This window comes from Paralichthys olivaceus, chromosome 15 (assembly GCF_024713975.1).
Source record: "Paralichthys olivaceus isolate ysfri-2021 chromosome 15, ASM2471397v2, whole genome shotgun sequence".
Lineage (NCBI taxonomy): Eukaryota > Metazoa > Chordata > Actinopteri > Pleuronectiformes > Paralichthyidae > Paralichthys > Paralichthys olivaceus.
Genome location: NC_091107.1, coordinates 22,800,780 through 22,824,167, shown reverse-complemented (window position 1 = coordinate 22,824,167; position 23,388 = coordinate 22,800,780). Strand labels below are relative to the sequence as shown.

Sequence of the window (23,388 nt, the reverse complement as noted above, 5' to 3'; positions counted from 1 at the left end):
CTGTGAGAGGATTGGTTTTATTTGGTTGAGACTGAGACAAATGGAGATGACATATTGTATAATTGATGCCGCACTGATTCAGGTAAAACTGGTAGCAAATGTAATGATTGTGTCTCTGTAGAATTGAAGAGCACCTGATCATGTAACATCCATTTTTCCATAGATATCCAGGAGTTCTATGAAGTGACGCTGCTAAACACACAGAAGAGTTGTGAGCAAAAGCTTGAGGAGGTCAACCACATGGCTGACAAGTGGGAGAAGAGTGTTTCCATACAGAACTCTGATGTTGCACACTCGGCCTGTCCAATGGAGGAGGTGAGTCTGATGTCAGCCCAGCAATACCTCAGACATACCTAGACTGCAGTGTCATCTCTATATCACTAGAGCCATCGAAAAGGCCTCAACAAAAGCGAGCCATGACTCAGGAAAACATCAAAGATCAATTCACATGTCAAAAGTCTTAAGCGTAATGAATCGCTCCATAAAATCACAGTAAGATCAAAGCACATAAGAACAGAAATTCAAACAATAGCTTGAGATAAGATGAACAATTACCATTCACTCTGTTAAAAAAAAAAGAGTTCCACACACATCCCATTTCCTCAATATTGGGAAAGAAAAGGTTTAGATCGGTTCTTACATATGGAGACCCTGCACTGCTTTCCACAAGTCAGTCACATACTCAGAGTTCAGTGGTGGTTGGTCTAAATTGTCTTCATATTTAAGCCATTTTTCAGACCAGTCAATTTTCAAAGGAAATGGAGACACTGATGGTCTCTCACTGTCACCTACAACATGATCACAGCAAATTAAAGTTTTCATGTGAACCCCATGCATCACCTGTGACGAGCAACATTAGCAACTGATCCCAATTGATCAGGGATACAACACATTTTTATTCTACATTGATGCTATTCACAGCGGTCCATTGTACACAAATCTGATCACAACCATTCCTGGAACCTTGTCTATCTTGGCTCTTATATTAAGGTGTTTGTGAACAAGCTAATGCTCACAGTGTCAACTAGAAGCACAGCACAAGTTGAAAAGCTTGAGGAGATTAAATCATTTGTATTCAGAGCAAACAAAAGGGTTGAACTGATGCATCCTTGCCTGTCTGAAACTAGTGACACTAGAAAGATGAAAGTAGAAAAAAGATGAAAGAAATAAAGATTTGAGAGCTTAAACCTTTAACCAGTAAGTTAACATGTTTATGGATTAATCTTGTTGCTTGCTCCTATACCAGCTTCGTGCAGCAAAGTGCTTTAAAGCCTCCATGTTGTTCCTGGGAGCATTTGTTTCAAAAGGCTCAGTTGTAGTTGAGAAGCAATAATCTGCTACTGTCAGGGCAGGACCTGAAGAACAAACAGTCTCATCTTTTTTTTGTAACTGAGAAAGTCACTCAATGAACACATTGAACAAAAGTTTTTTATTAAGCAACACTGAAGTCACGATTAAGGATTTAATTTACATATATACTGTTTATATATATATATATATATATATATATATATATATATATCTTCCAGACAGTGGTTCCATGATATCTGCCTCACTCAACATCCACTTACTTTTCTTACTGGGCCTCGGCCATTGGCCCGTTGCTTATGTCCACCTTCTGTCTTAATCAAATCAGAACTCAAAAGGTAATAATAATAGATCTTTTTGCTATGTGATTGATTGGGATATCCTGATTTAGTGGGCAATATAGAAAAAAATCACTTATCACTTATTTTTCAGTCGATATCGATATATACATCGCAAAGTCAAATAACTAACTTAACTATAACTTTTGATGTTTATGTACACATGTTCTTCTTATGCACAAACGTTTTTTCTTATGCACAAATATATTTTTACTTGCTTGTAAAATCATCCTGTGCCACTGCACTTAACTTATAAATTTTTATACAAGCCACTACAATGAAAACGTTTATATAATGTATATACTCAGCATTTTTTAAATTAAACTTTTATTTTTATTCTGTTGCCTTATTATATTTCTTTCTTCTCGTGTGCTCCTCATTCTGACGTGCCTGCTGCTGTACCAACTGAATTTTCCTGGTGTGTGGATCTATAAAGTTTTATCTAATCTTATCTTAAATGAATGCTACTGCACTGAGGCACATTACTCTGCAAGTCAACAAGTGACTCTGCTCCTCTGATGTTTTCTACTCATCACAAGCTGATCTTTATCAAAACCTGCTGAATTCATATTTATGTTCCTGGATAAACGGGCGTTGCTTCTTCTGGAACAATGAATTTAAAACACAGCGTTGCATCATAATCTGCAAGAGGAACTTCTCTCTGCAGGTGTGGGTGTGTGACATATATCAATATGTCTTAAATTTCTATTGAGAAAAGGTTATATCACGATACTTATAGATATAGTTTTATCACCCAGACCTATATTTGAGGTTAAAGCACATTCTTTCCCTGCACTGCTTAATATTGAATGGAATTATAACATTTTTATGTTGAAAAGTCTCTGAATCATGATGTATAACAGGGGTGGGGAACACTGGTCTCTGGGCTGTATGCGGCCCACAATATTATTCAATCATGCCCCCGCGAGAATATTTTTATATATTTAAAAAAACTAAACACACACACACGTTTTTGATTCCGTGAAGTGCCACGGTGAACTATCCCTTTAAGGCTGATTCAAGCTTCTGTGTCGAAGCTACGCCATAGGTGCGCAAATATCTTATGCATAGGCCGAGCATTCATAGTTGTGCGTTGGTGTGTGTGAGACGTGCTGCGATTTTACCGCTAGTGGCGGTAGAGTTTCTATGCTAGTGTTGATTGTCTGATTTACAAATTCTCTGGTGTCTCTGTTTACTTCTGAAGAATGCCGATTGTTACTAAGCAGATCGTGTTGGAGTTGGAGCTGATAGAAATTGATCATTTTTTTCAAAGGAACTGCAACAAAAAAAAGAAAGACACCGTGCATGTTAGTTTCTTCAAATCAAGAGCGGTGTGCATCGTGTTGATGAGTAGTATAGTTACATTTTTGGGGAGGTGCACGTCAGGGTACCACATAGGGCTTTGCATAGAGTACACGTCTACGTATAGGCTAGGGCATAGCTTTGATGCAGAAGCATGAATTGGGCTTTAGTCTGGGAGCGAGGTGGAGTTTACACACACACTCAGGCCCCGGGTCTGCCCCTTCTCACTCACACAAGGACAGTGAAAACAGAGATAAGAGAGGAGAACTTTAACGTGAACAAGGCAGTAAATGTCGAACAGTGGCAACAAAAAGTACAGGGTTTCCACAACGTCAGCCAATGACAAAATTATTAGTGCTGCTGCTTTATGATTAGAGCAGAAGCAGTGGTTGGTTTGCACTCCTGCTGACCTGAGCTCACTTTACTCTTTAACAATAAACACCAACACCAATCACAAGTCATTAGGACCTGAGCAGAACTGAAGTTTTATTTTTATGTTTGTTTGATTTCCAGAGTTTGTGAAACACCTGCACACACGCAATAGGAAAAGCTGGAATACTAATCAAGTACATCTCATCCAGTTTACTGAGCTGGTAACATACTGTATATCCTGTGCCAAATGTTTAATATTTGTTCAACAGCAGTTTTTGTTTACAGGGCCAGAGAGTCCATTTTATCTTCTGCTTAAGTTGGGTGTGGTTTATTTTATGTATGCTTTATTCATCAAAGATATTTTATTATTTTTAATTCAAATTCAAATATCAGACTGAATATTCTTTAGAATTAAGTTATTTGCTGTTTGAAAGGGTGTACTTACATGATTATGCTATAATACTATCATTATATCAGTGGTTTAAAATGTTTATAAATAATATAATTTATCGCAATAATTTCTGGGACAATATATCATCCATCAAAATGTTTTATCATGCACAAAGTTAGATGTTTCCTTGCACAGTTGCAGTTGCACAATATCTAAGCAAATTTGCTACTGTACAATGACAGGTATCATCAACTAAACAGATATTGAATTTAATTGAATCGAGAACTTGTGAATCGGGATCGATTAATAATAAACAATAATTTAGTATAGCCCTCAAAGGATGTTATAAAAATTTAAATGGCCCTTGATAGAAAAAAGGTTCCCCACCCCTGATGAATAAGTTTTATTTTGAAGAAAATAACTGTCACTAAGCAAAGATTCAGTGAAGGTGAGCCTCATTAGAATACAGTCTATGCAAATGCAATGCTAAAAAATACTATAATACTACTACTGATCCCTGGCCAGTGTGGACCCTTGGGTCTGTGCACACCAGGCATGCTACTGATGACATGTATGACTTGGAATGTAACCAACCAGTTGGGTAATCCACTAGTAATCCTATTTGTTTTAATAGTCATAGCTGTGGGTCATAGTTTACCTTTTCTGCATTGACAGTAAGGAAATTGTCAAAAGGGTCATGAATGTACATTTCCAAACAAATGGTGTGTACAATGTTTTTATTGCTCCCAAAATAGCAGAGTAGTGTAGTAACACCAGGAACGCTTTGAACTACTTTGCTCTGAGGTCATCCAGTAGAACCAGGATAGGGATAAGTGAAGGGGATTAGAAGAGTCCTCAGAGACTGATGACCCTGCGTGAGGTCATCAGGACACTGCTGTTCTATCCCATGATGAGTTACCACAATCAGCCCTCTAAAGATTAGGCAAAATGTCCTGTCAAACAATGTGATGGCAGATGGCACCATGCAAATTATTTAACAGAGTCCAAAGGGGTTATTCAAATTGTATCAACAATTGTTTTTAAGTTTATAGGGTATTATTTATCTATTATTAGATTTTTTAAATTCTATATTGTTCTCAACTTATATCTAACAATGAGGCCCCCTGCACTTTAACATGTTCCAATGAAGACTTGATGGCTGCTACAATAGAGTGAATGTGTGGTGGTGCCCTTATAGCATTGCTTAACCATAGCAACATCCCCAGCATCCTGCTACGAACATCAATTTTATGATTGTGAGTGAGTTACTTCCTGAATTCACCAGGTGTTTATGGATGGAGGTTTTGGCTGGTTATCTTACTAGAATCCATCAGTGTTTCAAAGTTTTATCAGCTTTAATCTTTAATTATGATATAATGAAGTATTTGCAACAAGGCATATACAGTATATACAGGGAAAAAAAAGACTGATGTCTCATCTTGCATTACTGGCCCAGCAAACAGAATGGCCCAGTTTTTTTGTTCATAGTATGCATAAAGAATTTTGTCCAATCTGTATTTGTTAAATAGAATTTATCAACGAGAGGTTGCATTTTACGTTAGAGGTGCTATAAACAGAGGGAGTGATAAAGCAAGCCTGCATACACTGCATTTGTAGTATGTCCTAGTGTGCCAAGGATTTATTTTTGGTTGCCACAGGCACATATAGGCTTATGCCATCCAAGCCTCTAATTAAAGACTATCCACAGCAACAGACAAACACCCCAGCCAACATCTACATCAGTGCCAAATATTGCGTAACTCCTACAACTGCATCGTGTTATGGTTGTGCTTTGACATGTTTATTTTCAACATGATGAACTATCAAATTTTAGTAACTAATTTAAAAATAAGTTAAAGTAACACTTTATTTAACATTCACACAGTCAGAAAATAACCATGTTTGATCCATTTGTTTCTGCGTTATGCATGTACAGTCACCATTTTTAAGAATTCAAAAGCTGTCCCAAATCAAAATTCAGTTTAACCTCTTGTACAGTACACGTACCATTAGGAAAGGTTTGCATTTGGCCTATCCTTGATGAATATAAGATGCTCATCACCATATGGAATCTGCAGGTTCTGTCAGGTCAGTGTGTTACTGTTTGAGGTTGTAGTTACTTACACCTGTTTGTTGTTTCCAGCAGGGAGACCACAACAGCTCAGATCATAGTGGGATGGAGCAGGGAGAGAGCAGTACCAAGTCTTCTGAGGTGAGTGTTCTCTCAAGGCCATACATTCTTATGTGTATGTGTATAGAATGTCATACATTTGGGTGTTACTCAGGGACAAATTCTCCCTTCTCACCCATCCACCGGGTCCATTCAACTCTTTGCTGTAATATTTTGATTTGACCTCATCATTAGTAATTGCAATGATGGAAAGCTGCACTGGACAACTGTGTCTCCCTGAGATTCCCTTTATAAACAACTGCAACATGTCTTTTGAATGAATTTAGTGCTATGTTTACCAGGAGGTGGTTGTGGTGAATGGAGGTTGTACAAAACAGACCAAAGTCTTGTCTGTGGTAAGTTTGAGGTCGGTGAAAAATCATGGTTTTGGTCACATATAAATCAAAAGGTTTTATCTGAAGTCATTTTTAACATTTTCTTAACCAAGAGCTCTGAGAGTCGAAAATGTACCATAAAACATTTTAGTCACACTGGAGTCGTGACAAGTGGAGTTTGTGCTGCAACATAAAACGTTCTGCTGGAAAAAATTACGTCAAATTCAGTGCATCTTCCTCCAACAATATAACCTGGTTCCTCAGAAATATTTGGTAGTCCTGTACTCCAAACAACAAGCTCACTGAAGTAAATGAGGAACAAGCATTCCAGTTCTGTTAACATAAGATAATGATATTATCAAATCCTGTGGACACCATTGAAATGACATAAGTCTGTACAAGACAGAAGTGACCCCATCTCAGTGAAGATGACATTTTAATAATTGTTCCTCTTTACTTGGGAGAAGTAGAGGTTATGAACTGATTAAAAATTACACAGCGTCTTTATTTAAACATTTTCTTCGCAAATAAGGTTTGTTGACAATGACAACCTTTTATGAAACAGTATAACACCTTATATTTAATTTGATTACAATATAGAAAACATTTATTTTCATAGTGCAGTTTCTATTTGTGCTTCTTTTTCTGTAGTTAATGTTGATCTTCATCTGGTTCATATAGCAGTGGTGAAATAAATATCATTTTGATTGATATCATGCAGGAAGTTGCAGATACAATATTTACCATGTATTGACTTGTCAGTCAGCTACTCTGTGCTGTTTGTTTTGGTGACATCTGATGATGATGTCACTGCTGACTGAAGCAGCACGATCAATTCAATGGTGTACAGGAGCATTCTAGCTCACATTCAGTCAAATGCATCAAAATGAAGTTTTTATACCACTTCAATCTGTCCAGTTACTGTCAACGCGTATAACTTCTCGATGTGTTTAAAGGGTTCTATACACAGTTCATTCAGTATTGATGATAATCTGCTCAAATTAAAAATGAGATAAGATTTGAATATAATATGCATTCATTTATTTTTCTGTGAATATGCTCAGGCTCAGAGCCCGAAGAAGCTGCATTATACATTTTTTTATCATCTAACTAAATAAAAATGCTATATTTTAAAATTAATCAGTACAGTGCAGATATTTTAACATCCATGTATTCTTCCTGAAATGAATAAATGTTCTCAATAAAGTCCCTATCTAATTTTAATTTAGTTTTCAGGTCTGATGATTTACCATATTAGGAAATGACTCAGGAAAGTTTGTGTGGGTCAGTATAGGCCAGATTCAAGGTCGAACAGTACAGCAGGCATTTGAGTAAATCCGTCTAGCAGGTTGTTAGCACTGTTGTTCACTTACACAGAGCAGTCCAAATTTGTCACACCTAGTCTGTGGCAGCCCAACAAATGAGGTTAAAGCATTCCTTCTCTCTAATGCAATAAGTCGGAGCTGCCTGCATCACCTGGAAAGATTAACGCTGTCACTCTAGGAGAGGGAGTGCGAGCTTGTGTATGTGTTCAGTGAGGACAACAGGAGGTTGGGAATCTACAGGCACTTTGTCTTCAAATGAAAGCGATAATCACAGTCAAATATCGCAACACACCTCTTCACCAGGATGGCTCCAGCAAACAGGTACTATCACAGTTAAGGTGGGGGGCATGTGCTGTAGTCCAGAGGCTGATAAAGAAAGGTGATTTGGACATTGGAGTGGTCAAGGTTACCTGAGGCTTGGGATATCAGTACTGGTAGCTGGTAGATTATTGATTGTTAATAAAGAGTGTTAATGGTCAGAGATACAAGTTTTGCATTTTAAACATCCTTCACACCAACACAGATGTTTTCACTTGCTCTTGTTGCTTAGAGTGGGACTTTGGCTAAAGAGACACAAAAAAACTTACTTTGACAGTTGATATTATAGTAAAACTGATTGATATCAGTTGAAAATTACAAACCATGTCACCATAAAACATATATTGTCATCTTTTGCACTGAATCAAAATCACATTTCTGTTGCATTCCATGTGTAAAGCTTGTGTCCTGTAACTGAAGCACAGCTGTGTTTCACGTTTAATCCTTGAATATAAGACCAAAAGCAGTTTTTATCCTCTAAGAAACAAAGATTACATCAGTGTTTCCTTTTAACAACACAAATTATTTTTCGTGCTTTTACATAATGGTTCCTGGATTGCTGGTACTTCTGTAATTATGTGTCTGTGATGGAGCTGCAAGATATATCGAAAATGTGTTGTCATAACCATATCATCATGTGCGATATATGTACTTAAAGACTGCTTGAACTGGGAATGCTGTTCAGTGTGCCATGCATTCATGCTCTGCATGTCAATATATTTGGGCAATCAGGTATAAAGAATAAAGATATTCAGTTCCTTTACGGGTTTTTCCATCAATTAATCATTGTTGGAAGAAGAGAACAAGAAGAGAATAGAGAACAAAGAATTGCAAGTGACTGTCAAATCTCTCTCTGCCTCCTCCAGACTAAATTCTACTGTGGAAACTTCTAGTGATCACATTTGTCCCAGGTCGATTTCATCTCTTTGAGCTGTTATGTAAAAGAATTGTGTGGCGTATTAATGATAGTCCCAGTAAGCAGACATAGTGGAGCTGTGCATGGCTCCCTGGGTGTCTGCCCCAGACTTGGTGGCGCTGTGGTCGGCTGTGCGCCTTCTCCCTCAGGCTGTGGAGCTGTCCGTGAGCCCTGTGTCCGTAGCCAGGCTGAATTTTGTCCATGGAAATAATGCTTTTCCTTTTTTTTTTCAGTGTCTGCATAGGCTACTCACTGTACTGTTAGCACTGAAACCAAAGCAGAAAGACTTTACTTAAAGGTCCAGTGTGTCAGATTAAGGTGAAAGGGATTTTTAGCAGAAATTGAATATAAAATAATCCTAGTGATTTTTTCACTGGTGTGTTTCATCTAAATTGTATGAATTTTATTTTTCTTTACCATAGAATGGGCCTTTATATTTAAAAACCTTATATTTAAATGGGGGGGGGGGGGTCTTCTCTGTGGAAGTCGCCATGTTTTTTACCGTCGTGCAAACTGGACAAACTAAAACCTTTTGAGTTTTCATGACAACTGAAGTTCACCACAGGTTTGCTTTCATGTTGGGAAGTGGAGGGTGAGGTGACGAGTGTTCAGCTGCAACATGAAAGTTCACCTGTAGATGTCACTAAATTCTACACACTGAAGCTTTAAGCATTTGTTTATTTATCAGTCATATCATCATCGCAATATTCAACAAGGTTAACACCGATCGCATGTTTTCCAAATATAAGGCAGCCTTATATTCAATATAGTTGCATTTCTCTTTGAAAACTTATCGCCCCACCAAATCACATTTATTATTGTGCTGAAAATCACTGTGGAGTGCTGGACAATGTTTTAGTTGAATTGCTTTTTCATGTGTTGTACTCTTGGACAGAAAATCAAATGTTTTTCCCAGCTGTTTGAAGCCTTTGAAGTCCTTCATTTCTCTGCAAACCCTAAACTGAGTCTTAGCTCTGCTGCCACTTCTCTCTGCTGTCATGCACACTCCCCAACACACACACACACACACACACACACACACACAGTAACACACAAGCAAAGACCTGTCACTGTTACATAACAAGCTGTTAAGTGATTTTGTTCCATTTTGTCATTACTGCTGTCATCGGCAGTACATTGCAGTCTTTTGTCTGTGACTCATATTTGGCGCATCAACATTATGGTAAGAGGACAATGATTATGCAGCAATGTTAAAAAAGGCTACTAGTAGAATCTGAGTGCTCATGCAATATTGGCCTAATATTAAAACTGAATGTCTTTCAAACGGTTTTCCAGTTAGATGTAATGGAAATCATTGTTTTCTATATCACAGCCGCAGCCATTATGTTTTAAGGTTGTCTGTCCATACAAATGTCACATTCTCTAGGGTGTGATATGTCAGGAACACCTTAAGGTATTTTCTTCAAATTTGGAACAAACGTTCATGTGAACTCAAGGATTACAGATCAGAATTTGTTTGTCAAAGGTCAATTCACTGTGACCGCATGCCTGTCCCATTTTTTGTTATCACTCGGTGGCCTATGTGGGAGTAACTGCTGGCAGCTATGGTTACAGTTCTTAATATACAGCATTGGTGGCTCACAAAGTGTAGATGCTGCGATAACTTCTGTTATATGCAAACTCAAGAGTATTTCCTTATTCACAAAAGACTTACGCTCTTCTCCTTACTGGCCTGTGCAAAAGCAGTAGATCATCCGATAGATTTGCCATTGTCTGAGTAGTTTAACGAACCCTCCCCATGGGGCATCTGGCTCGTCAGTTTAGCAAAAACATCCCATTGGACTCCAGGATGAACTGATGAAATTGTCAAAGGTCAACTGTGACCTCACAAAACACATTTTTAGCCATAACCCAAAAATGACTATGCTAATTACCACACAATCTTACACATTAAATAGTATACAATAATGAAGTGATGGCATTGTATAAGGTCAGAGGTCAACTTCACTATTTCATCATAATGTTTCTGGAACAGAACAGGAGCTACCATTTCCTGTTTGTGACTGGTTACCAGTTTTTGTGCATATTAATTGGAAAACACACACGCACACACACACGCATACACACACGCGCATACGCACACACACGCATACGCACACACACGCACACACACACACACACACACACACACACACACACACACACACACACACACACACACACACACACACACACACACACACAGATGTATTTAAAGTGAGAGCTGCTACAAACAGAGGGAGGGATAAAGCAAGACTGTGCGTAAAGACAGTGTGGTATTATTAAGTTCCAGCAGACTGCCACAGCAGCTAATTTCCTGCGAAACAGAAAGCATGGGAATGTAATTCATTCCGCTGAGCTGATGCTTTCGTCCTTTACTATCTTCCCTCGCTCTCTCTCTGTCTCTCTTATCATAGCGCTGCTCAGTTGCTCAGCCCAAAGACTGGAGAGAGAGAGAGGAGGAGGAGACATTGAACTGAAAACAAGAGGCAGAGGATGAATGAGAGGAAGAGAAGCTAAGGGGTTTGCTTTTGGGCTGCTGGAGGAGGCCAGGCCTGCTGCTGAGCATATTTAATGTGTGTGTTAGTGTGTGTAGGCTGATGACGTGCGCTTTGCTCTGAGATGGCGTTAGGAATCCTGATTGCTGTGAGCTCTGTGGAGGAGGCATCCCAATCCTCACGAGGGGCCCACATGCTGTAACGTCTGCCCGCCGTGGCTTCTCTCCCTCCCGAGCGTGTGTGAGTGTGTGGAATGTGTGCATGTGTTCTCTTCCTCTCCTCCTCCTCCTCGTCTTCTTCAGGACTTCCTACCTTTTTTATTTTTCCTCCTTGCATCTTCACACTGGTGTCTTTTTTTCCATCTTCCTCCTGTGCTGATTTTAGTGGTGATGATTTTGAGCATAGGTTGAGAGCTTCTTTTTGGCCTGGCCAGCATGGATTGTCTTTGCATTGTCACCACTAAGGTAAGAAACACAGAAGGAATGAATGATTCACTAGACCAGAGAGGGGGTGAGAGGAAGACCTGGAGTGAGCACTGGTGAGAATGTGGCATGCAGTGAAGCAGGAGAAATGAGGCTGTGTTTGTGTGTTGGTTGTTTCTGAATGTGTGCATGTGCATTTATGTTTTCGTCTTCCATCACAGTCCTGATCGTCTGATTCACTTTGGGGTCTGAAGTAAACAGTTGAATCAATTATTTTCACCGTTCTTAGTTGCTAAGAGCAGGCAGACTATTATCTTCTGACAGGGTGAGTTTTCATTTTTAGTGTGAATGTGTGTGAGAGAATGATTCACTTCTTCTCTGACTAGTGTAGCAGCACCCGAGATGCCTGGGTGGCTGTTTGTTGAGATATGGCAGCAGAAGTTGGGTTAAACTTCTTTCAGCTGGCTCGGGCTCTGCAGCCCTCTGCTCACACAGCACATGAGCAGTTCTTATAGCAGTTGGATAATTCCACTTGGATACAGCTGGAAACAACACATAATGTAGAAATTCTAATGCAAGCCATAGCACTGAAGTATTCTATTTGACAAAATGTCAGTGGACTCTTTTAGTGGCTTGGACTGTTAGCTGTTTAGATTGTAAATGACTGTTGCAGAGGGGGAATCCTCTCATAGCAAATCATTGCTCAAGGCATGTCTGCTCTTGTATGAGAAAATCATATGTTTCTCCTAAAGACGTAAAAATGATATTTTTGTTCATAAGAGTATGATCTTTAAATAGCATTTCTTATACAGATATTACTCAATTCTTAGTGTTTTATATATGTGAGTTAGCACTTTAAGGTATAAACTTTATGTTATTGTTTCACACCTTCATTTGAATTTTATGTGATATAGATTTACAAATGACTTTGATAACTACAACAGGTTGTAGCAGGTAACATGATACATTTATTTGTATACTAAAGTACGGTACAGCAATGCAGTGGTGTCCCATATTTTGAACACTTTTGCATTGCTTTAGTTGCTCGTCCATACAGGGATTTAGGTGGATGGTCTGCCACTTTTGCACAGGTGCCCAGTCAATGAATAATACTATCTTTCTATACAATAATAATAGCAATAATAAGCGGGTTGAGAGCAGAAAATCCAAGCAATTACAAATTAATCTAATATGTTTATAATATAAGCTAACAGTGCTGCAGGTAGCTACAGTAAAAACAACAGGGAACAGGTTAGTCCTTTGGAAGCAACTCCCCTACTATTGACATCACACTAAGGTCACACTGACGTTTGCACAGACTGTTCTAAGTGAACCTGACAGAGCTCTCCTCGTCGTTTATGCGGAAAATCTCCACTGAGTGGTTTGCAGCCTAAGTATAGAAATAGTCTACATCCAATAAGAAAGCCTACCGCCTGACTGGAAATGCTAAAGATGGACACATACAGCTCTCTCCTCCCTGTAAGATGCAGAACACACATGTGGCAGGAGATACCCCTTTGGTCACTGAGGCTGTTGAATCCCTGAAAGCCATGGTAAAATATTCACACTGGCTTTTGCATGAAAGTCATTATCAAGTCAGTATTACTTTGCACTCCACTCATAAGTGCTTCATACTGTGTATTCACCTCATGTGAAAAGAAAGTGTTGTTACTTTAATAGAATTTGTTGATGGGGGTAATGATTAATTTTCCACATGTAGCTCTGTGAATGATAGCAATGTTGCCTCACAGCTTAAAAGTTCCAGTGTGTAATATTTAGTTGAAAGGAATCTATTGGCAGAGATTGAATAAAATGAATCCTATTGATGTTTGCACTAGTGTTTCATCTAAATTGTAGGAATTATTATTTTCTGTACCCTAGAATGGACCTTTTATTCCTAAATACCTTATATTTACATCAGAACCGACATATTTTCTACAGTAGCCAAGACTGGACAAACTAACCATCTTTTGAGTTTTTATGACAACTGAGGACTACCAAAGGTTCTCTTTCATGTTAGTAAGGGAAGGGTGATGTGAGGGGTATTCAGCTGCAACATGAAACTCCACCATTAGATGTCACTAAATTCTACAAACTGAACCTTTAAAGATTCTTAGTGGCTGACCAGCTATGTGTTTAAAGCAACAGCTTTAAGGGTTCATGTCTCATTCACTGATAGAGTTGTCCCATTTGTGTTGTCACCCTGTAATTGTGGTATCCATAAAGCTGTGGTGATCAATATTTACACTTATTGAGTGTATTGTTATTTTGGACCATAGAGCGGTCCTCCTCTGCTCTCAAACAGCCTCAGTTCTTGGTGTCATGGATTCTGCTCCATGATGACATCTTATCATTTCCACAGATTTGTCAGCCACACATTCATGATGTCAATCCCCTGTTCTACCACATCCAAATGTGTTGGGGGCTGATTTGATAATTGCATGAATAAGCAGGTCTACTCTTTTCTGTGCTGATGGGTTCTCAGCATTGTTGTCAGATGCAGCTGCTTTCAGCCACTGGGTTAAAACCTATCCCACCATGCATTTGGGAAGAGATTACCAATCTAATACAGGGATAACATATCAGACCACTCAACCAAATAGATTGTATCACTTTTTTCAGGAGGACAAGCATGATGCATGCTGTTAGCCACAATCACAGGAATAATGGAATTAAGGCTCATTAATTTATCATTTAAGTCATTTAAGTATATTTAAGTATGACTATGTGAATGATACTATCTGCAAAATCAAAGAAAAACATTAATTTTAACTCTGTGCAAAATTATCTGATGTAATTTCAACTGTGAAATATACCATCAGGTTTTATTCAGTTCTTATGGCAGAATACAACATACTGTCCAGTGGAACAGAGGAGAATACAGCGTTGTTAACATGCTTGATATAAGGTCTAACTCAACCCACACGATGCTAAACCTAATATTAGATCTCTGTCCATCTTTGCAACATATCCACTTCTTCCCAGTAATGCAAAAAAGCAGTTGTGACCAGCACTGTAAGGGGGATTGGTCATTTTGACCTCTCAGTGTCAGTATTACCTAAGTTCTAATACGTTCTCTTCCTGTAGCTATTCTGGAGTCTCTAAGCATCTTTTATCATAATTAATGTATTATATTTAAAAAGCATCCCCTCTTAGGGTTAATGTCATGAGATCTCATATGACACTATGCTATATTCTGCTCTACTCCCTTAAGTATTCAGCTCTCCATAATGAATGCGCAGAACGTAATGATATGCAGTTCTCATTCCATGGCCATGTTATGTAAAGCTTCAGGGGCATGTTGAGTACGTGCTGTAGTTCAACATGAGAGGAAAACAGAAGGAAGGAAAAAAGGAAATGACTCCTACATGAGGTAGTTGTTGCTGTTTTTAGATGATCTTGCTCATCTGGACTGTGACACTTGTTTAGTGAGCTGGTGCAGCAGAGGCTTCCGTCATACTGTTTAACAAACATACTTCAGTCAGGGCTGAACAATCTATTGTTAATATACTGAAACTGCAATTTGAAAGCGATATGTGTGATTTCAAATGGAGCTTAAAGGATCCTGAACAAAATGTAGCAAGTGAAAGTACTAGCAAGCAGCTGATGATCCCACCAAAGATGGTTTTGTGGAAAGGAAAACACCACTGTGTAAAAGAGTGGGCAGAGTGTGGTCACTGTCAGAGACAGAGAGAGAGAGAGTGAGAGAGAGAGAGAGCTGCAGTATAAATGATAGATAGATGAATGAAAGACAGGCAGAATTATAGAGTGCTGAACAGAAGAACAGCAAAGCCAAGTAAACTTCATATGATCAGCAAAAGGAAGACATCCCACCAATATGTGGCCCACCAAATAATTCTGATAATTTTATTAGTTTTTTATTTAACAACATCGGAGCGATTCAAGCATTCACATGTAGATCCATCATGGCAGCAGCATTCATGATTACTTTCTCTTTGGCAATGCGTCTTCAAAGTAAAAGCACAATATTACAGTAACAAATTCAATTCAGTTCTATTTGGATTTTATAGCGTCACATCTCAACATACATTATCTCAAGGCACTTTACATAGTGAGGCTGAGACCTTACAATATTAAAGAGAAACCCAGTAGTTCCCATAATGAACAAGCACTCAGTGACTGTGGAGAGAAAAACACTCCCTCATTAATTGGAAGAAACCACTAGCAGAACCAGACTGCCCCGACCGGTTGTGGTGAGAGGAGAAAAATGAGGGAGGGAGGAGTGAAAAAGAGGGAGAGAAGAGAAGTGGGTGTAGAAAAAAGAAAGAGAGACCAGAATCCATTGTATAACCATTTTAATCAATGCATTTGTTTTGTGAAAACATAATGACAAACAAAAGAATCTGGTTGATCATGGAAGCATGTCTTTGCTGACTCACACGCGAGACTGGCTTTATATTCATAAAACCAGGTAGGATGGTTGAAACGTTTTCTCCCCATTTTTTCTGATATGCCTTGTTTTCAATGTTAACTCTACTCTTAAATGTTTTTTTGAAGACTTGCCTGTTGCCATGAACCTTTAGCTAACATCACTTGTCAATTTGTCAAATGTCAAATTATTATTGTCCAATTATTTTTACACTTCGGAGCGTATCAAAGAAGTCAGTCATTCTGTGAATGATCTAAGTTCTAAATCTAAAATTGATTATATGGGAAAGGGGGACAAACTAGGGATGGTTTAGAGCATTTAATGACTCAGGTTTAATCTTGCTGTCATCACTTTAAAAGGACTCATCCATCTGATATTTATATTAAATTTGGACCTTTATTCAAATGGAGATTCTCTTTGAAATCTCTTTTTTGAAGGCAGAACTGTACCAATGAGTAAACATTTGCAGTTAAAATATGAACAGACATTATTGTTATTTATTTGTAAAGTACCAGTGGACTTAGAAAAGTAAAATATATGAAACTAGTACCTGAGTTCTCTCATACAGTTGGTCTTTAATGGGCTGTTCGTGTTGTCCTAAAACTGATAGCTTGTGCAAAATATTATACTAGGCAGAATTAAATACGAGTATTTATATAATCATTTCTATAAAAACGTGCAGCATAATGTTGATAGTTCATCCCAAAGAGAAAACATTTGACTACGCAAAATGCATAATTTGTGCTTGTTGCTGGGATGTGATCTAACTGCATGATTGCTGAAGCTATGGTATGGTTTTTGTCCCAGGTGAGAGTTTGGGGACTCCAGGGTCTTTCTGAATCAAAACAATACTGAAATCGTATCTGTGCAGTAGTTATTCAGGTCACTGGGATCAACACAGAATACTATATGTTTATGATTAAAATGTGTTGTACATATTAGCTGAAATGCAGGTAATTATTTTCCTCCAGTCTCTAAATCTTAGATTCAAGTGTATTTGACATGCAGTTGTAGAATGAGCTCATTGATTTATGTTGCACCCATGAGTCAGGTTACATTCATATCCAGTCCTGTTGTCTAGAGTAAAATATTAAGCATTGGCCCCCCTTCAATTTGTGCTCCCTTTATCGACTACTTGATAATTTAAAATATCAGCTCACATATAGGCAAACATCGATTTCTGAAGTCACCTAATGTAAATAACACAGACAGACTGTACACTCCTTCTGATGTTGTGACATCATTTAGTTGGACCAGTTTGTGAAATGGCCTTGATCTTATTTTCCTGTCAAGTACTATGCACTCACAGAGCCTCTCTTTCTAATCATTAAAGCTACTTTCACACATGCACTGAACTCCATAGAGCCTCCATAGTCTCTCTGATGGGGCTATCTGTGAATGCAAATGTCCGAGAGAGAGCCTCAGGAGTTTCTGTGGACTTTCTCTGCCTGGCCCCCTAGTATACAGTCCACAGAAACTTCAGTGGAGTCGATGTATATTATATATTTCACCTTAGCACCTTATAATGTTTTATTATAATGTTTATTGGCACCTTATAATGTTTTATTTTATTTTTTGCACTAGTTAATGACATTTGTACTTTCTTGTTTATTTGCACTAGTGTATTAGTATTTGTATTTTTAGTTACTCTTATTTTATTATTTTTCTGACACTATTACATGTTGAGTTGCTTGAGGTGCCTGGGATTTAAGATTTTCATTGCCAACATGTACGCTGTATCTGTTGTGCAGATGACAAATAAAACCTTTGAACCTTTGAACCTTTGTAGTCGACAGCAGGAGATCTTCTTGAGGATCCACCTTGGGGCACGGAAGACATAAAAATAAAAACAAAAGACAGAAATAGTACAAATAATACGGATTGAAGAAAGTGGTTCCTACACATAGAAGACACGGACGAAGATGTTGAGAGTTTGTGGGTATAAGACTAAAACAAAACACATCACTTTCCAGCAAAATTCACCTGAATCCTCCACTGGATATGTTAGTGTTTTGTCATGTCTGAGCAGAGAATCTCCTGCTGAGTTGCTCACGTGTAAACGCAAACTCTAGTAAAAGTCCGGACCCAATTCTCTGGAGTTCCTCTGGAGGACATGTCAGGAAATGGCTTAAGTAGCTTCAGATTCGTAGAAAACAGTGGTGTGAAATTTGTGACCAGTCAGTGTCACTGATTCACCAATTAGAACTCTGGGAAGTCAGAGTGCAGCAGAAAGTCTTTATTGTCAGGCACAGTATGCACACTTAACTGGACTGGCCTTTAAGAGAGGCTTTAGTCAGAAGCCAAAAGAAAGACTTAAGATCTGATGATCAGTTATGAAAAGCAGTGAGTAGTCCTGGCTTTGAACTGCTGTCTCGGCTGTCTGTGTCCTGGCCAGTATAAACATTTTCTGCACTTTTTTTGTTGCTCTCTTTACAATTGTAGAGTTACCTGTCAGAAATCCTCTCTCTGTGTGAAAACACATTTTATTTTCACCACACTGACATGAAACACTTTCCCTACTGTTTCTCAATTCACTGTTCAAAAATATCACAGTTTGACTTAAGGTTGAAGTCTCATGCTGATCTAAAGCTATCCACAGAACTGTGAGGTCAGCAGTGTGACCTCAGTTGAAGACACTGACCTCTAGCACCCTACAGAGACTGAAGCATCCTGCTGCTGCCTCACCATTATCTCAAAATAGTCATTGTCACCACCAGGCAAAGGGCTGTCATTGTGATCTTGCGAGACATTGCGAAAAAGGGGTAATAACAACAATATAATGGCAAGCCGGGTATTTGTTTAAGACGGGATTAGCAGAGAACAGGAGAGTTTGCTAACTTCCTTCTGTAGGTAAGTTTTAAAGGTCCAGTGTTTAATATTTAGGTGAAAGGGAACTATTGGTAGAAATTAAATGTAGAATAATTCTCATGATGTTTTCACTAGTTCATTTTATCTAAATTCGATGAATTGTAGTTTTCTTTACCCCAGAAAAGTCCCTTTATATTTAAATACTTTATATTTACATCGAGGGGACCCTCTCTACAGAGGCTGCCATGTTTTTTACATTAGTCCAGACTGAACAAACTAAACACCTTTTGAGTTTTTATGACAACTGAAGCTACCACAGGTTCTTTTTCATGTTTGGAAGGAGAGGGTGAGGTGAGGGGTGTTCAGCTGCAACATGCAACTTCAAAACTAGATATCACAAAATTCTACACACTGTACCTTTAATTGTCACTTTTGATCGATTCAAACAGACAGAGGCAGGTGCAAACCAGCAGGATTTAAAAATCAGGCACCGGGATCTATTAGGTTAACAATTAGGATAAACCAATCCTTCATTATTGTGTTCTCATGCCTGGGCCACACTGGCTGTGTGTCGTGGTTGTGGTTATAACCACTATATTTCCTTAAATAAAAGTTGGGCCATGTTGTCAGCTAAATGCCAAGACACTATATGGTATGATGAAGCTGTGCATCTCCCAGTCCTACTATATAAATCTAAGCCCTGTTGAAACAAATTAATGTTTTCAGTCAACAGAAAGACTGGAGTGCTTTTATCTTGAAACAATGCTTTTATCTTGAAAACGGGTACAGAAAGTGTTGGAAACATTTATATTTATGAGCCCAACGCTAAGTCACAAACATCTTCATAAAAGAAAAGCTGACGTGTTATTATTATTGTTATTATTGTTATTATTATTCGTTTTAATGGTAGAAAAAGTAGTCTTTTATTTATAAAAATAAGAAATCTATACACATTTTAACAACCTAGGTGTGTGTATATTTGTGTATACTTTCATGTGCTACTATATTTAAAAGAATAATATACTGTAGTTGCAAAAAACAAAATAAAAATACTAAAAACTGTAGATAAAAAGGTATAAGAATAGCTCTAATAATTATTAGAATCACACAGTACTGCAATATGATACAGTGTGTAGTGTCCCAGCTCTTAACTGCAACCTTTAATGGTTCAGTAATAGTAATGAAAAGTAAACTGCTGTCCTGCTGATTATAAAGATCATTTCCACATGGGGACAACTGATAAATAATGAATAATGAAACATATTTTTCTTCACAGCCTCATTACCAGAAGAGGTTTAATGACACAAAAAGCAAGACTTGCATGCCAACTGGTTAATAATTTACACTTCAACATTAAAAACAGCAAGAGACTTTACTCCTGTCCGATAAACCTGATAACTGTCTCCTGATGTAGCTTGAAGCCCTGTCTCCTGTTCAACCTGCCGATGAGCTTGTACAACCTTACTTCACTAAATGCTTCCTTTACTAACACAGGAACCTCTCCCCCAAGAAAATGTCAAAACACTGCTGATCTCTGGCACCTTGTGTCTTTGTGTTGTATGGTCACTGTATTTTTACCTTTCAGGATACAATCATGGCTGAGTGATGGAAAGAAACAGTCGACTTAATGTGGACATAAATAATTAGCAACTAAAAATATAATTTTTACAAGAACACACACCAGAGTCATTTACTTGTTTTTCAAGATTACTCAGACGACATGGAGATGTAATAATCTGTCTCAGGCTCATTTTTTGTCACAGCCTAGTAGTAGCAGAAACCTTTGCTTCTTCACCAATGTAAAAACTTTCCTCCCACTGCAGGCCAGCCTGCTGGAAAGATATGAGATCCTTTGTGTTGCCTGGAAACAGCACTGCTTCTGTATAGGGGTGAGGAGGACAGACTTCCTGGAAAGGGCAGTCAGACGTTTAGTGGTTCTGCCTGCACCCTTTTCATTTTTATGTTTAAGTAATATAATTGTTCCAAGTGAGTTCTCTGAAGTTGTCAGATGGCCAATTGTTCGGACCTAGGAATTGTACACACACTGAGCAGAAATGAAGATGACACTGAAAAAGCACCATCCTCCTGACGTGCTTTCTGCAGTGCCTGTTGGCCTCCACCCATCTATTGTGCAATCATCCCCCTACCGACTAAGAGAGTGAGCAGGGTCGGGTCTTCTGTCTATGGATCGAAGTTTAACTAATTAACAAAAGAATTCTCCTTTGCTTCCATGATGTCTCCAAACTTTTAGAGACAAGCCTCCAGCTTTTCGGGATAGGGATCATATAAAGGTCCTTACATACATAAACGTATCCTAAACTATTGCATGTGAATTCTACTACTCAGTGATGACACCATTGGATTGAGATTCTTTTGTGAGCAGTCAGTAGGAAAGTCAGTGTCTTCTGAAACTGCACCTTTCTGGGAACGCAGCTGCAGTTGGTTGATTCTGGTTTCTACCTGCTGTTGACTGTTCAGGAGAAACTGTCTCACATTAACTTCTTACATCTGCACTATAGGCTTATGCTTTTCCTAAGGAAGGAATACACCTCCAATGTGTGTGTGTGTGTGTGTGTGTGTGTGTGTGTGTGTGTGTTGGAAGTGTGATTGACAGGAGAATGAGTGAAAGCATCTTGTCAGGCTGTGGCCTCTGCTGATCCTGCACGATATCAGCTGTCTTTAATCTGCTCTTTTCTATGACGGACAGGCTGGGGCTTTGAGGCTCTAAGACAGTGGCATAGTACAGTACCTCCTAAAGGCTTCACAACCCGCCAACAGTTTGAAACTCTAGTTGACTTAAAATGGTCTCCTCTGTCACTTTTTTAAAACTCCTTTGTTCGCTTTGTTGCTCTCTACTAAAGGTCCAGTGTGTAACATTTAGGTGAAAGGGATCTATTGGCTGAAATTCAATGTAAAATAATCCTTATGATGTTTTCACTAATGTGAGTTTCATCTAAATTGTATTAATTGTTGTTTTCTTTACCCTAGAATGGGGTCTTTATATTTAAGTACTTTATATTTACATCAAGCAGGTCCTCTCTACGGTGGCAGCCATGTTTTTTAAAGTTGTTCATACTCTACAACTAGTTGTTATGACAATTCTCTTTCATGCTTGGAAGGGAAGGGTGAGGTGAGTGGCATTCAGCTGCAACATGCAAGTTCACCACTAGATGTCACTAAATTCTACACACTGAACCTTGAAGTTTACTTATTTATATGGCACACATTACAATTTTGAAATTTAACCCCCCCTTTACCTTTACTTTCCTCCATGCACATGTTCAAACTCTCTGTCTCAGGCTAATTTTTGTCACAGCCTAGTAGTAGCAGAAACCTTTGCTTCTGCACCCACGCACATCTTCACTTATACCCTCCTCCACTGCCCTCTGTCCCTTCATCATCTCAATTCTATTGGTAGGACATTATTATCCAGAGAAGTGTTTTTATACAACCCTTAGTAACAAACAAGCAAAACCAGCGTACATGCAACATAAACACCAAATGTACTATCAACACAATAGCAGAGATGTTAGCAGCCAAAAGGGGCACACACACCATCAGAAAGCTACTTGCAATATAGGTTGATGAAGCATGACATTTTACAGGATGTGCTTCATGCCTCCCCGAAATTTGAACTAGTACAGTTGTATCTCTTACTATCAATTTTCCAGTACATTCATTAATCAGTTCATCTTTACAGCCCTGCTGGGTCTAAACCTGTGTTGTATTGTATCATGGACAAAGACTTCACATCCTGGGACTACTTTTCAGCACTTTATTGAAAGGCATCAGCATTGTTTGCAGTTACAAAATTCACAGTACGACTATTTCATTAATGCTCACTAGGCTTGCGTTTTCACTTCCTCGTGGCTTGCTGCCGTTTAGGTTATACACCCAGTCTCCTCCATGTTAGTTGAGGAGAAATGGGCCAAGCTAAAAAGTCAAAATACATTTCAAAAAGTTGTGCTAAAAAGAGGAACTGGCAGCATATCTGGGATATTTTGTCTTCATCTCTAGGTAGTGGGAGGAAGTAGACACATGTTCATCTTTATAGTCAATGGTTTCAAGCTTCATGGCAGCCCTGCTACACACATCCTTCATTAAACATCTTTTTTAGTTAGCTGTGAGGTAAAATAAATGAAACATAAATATGAAACTTTACTTGTGTTAAGCAACTTAAAGGCATCATGTGGAACTTTTGAATTCTAGTGTTTTGTACAGTTTTTTCTACAAGTGGGTGCTTGCTTTGTGTATTTCATGACTGTGCATTAGGATGCATGTGCAGACATATGCATACCAACAGTCCAAGCAGAGACAGAATTAGAATATCTGTATAATTTTAAAGAGGTTGTTGTGATCAGAGCAGGAACTGGATCCAAATGCAATTTCAAGAAGTCTTTGGCGTGGTGGTTGTGTTTGACATGGTGCACTGCATGGTGTGGCAAAGCTAGGCTGCTTTGCTGTTGATGAATCTTAGTGGGCTCCCACGGCTCGT

The 23,388-nt window shown here is 38.5% G+C and overlaps 1 protein-coding gene across 32 annotated transcripts in view; it reads left to right on the top strand.

The window, feature by feature from the left end:
• dlg2 (discs, large homolog 2 (Drosophila)) overlaps positions 1-23,388 on the top strand; it is a 183,029-nt gene that overhangs the window by 31,159 nt on the left and 128,482 nt on the right. For 23 of the 32 annotated variants that reach the window (XM_069510318.1, XM_069510317.1, XM_069510309.1 and 20 more), the window contains 2 exons: positions 164-315; positions 5,855-5,923. In XM_069510318.1, coding sequence (XP_069366419.1) covers positions 164-315; positions 5,855-5,923 — 221 coding nt within the window. Of the gene's footprint in view, positions 1-163; positions 316-5,854; positions 5,924-7,706; positions 7,863-11,238; positions 11,738-23,388 lie in introns of those variants that run through there. The other 9 variants (XM_069510320.1, XM_069510319.1, XM_069510308.1 and 6 more) reach the window with 5 other exon arrangements.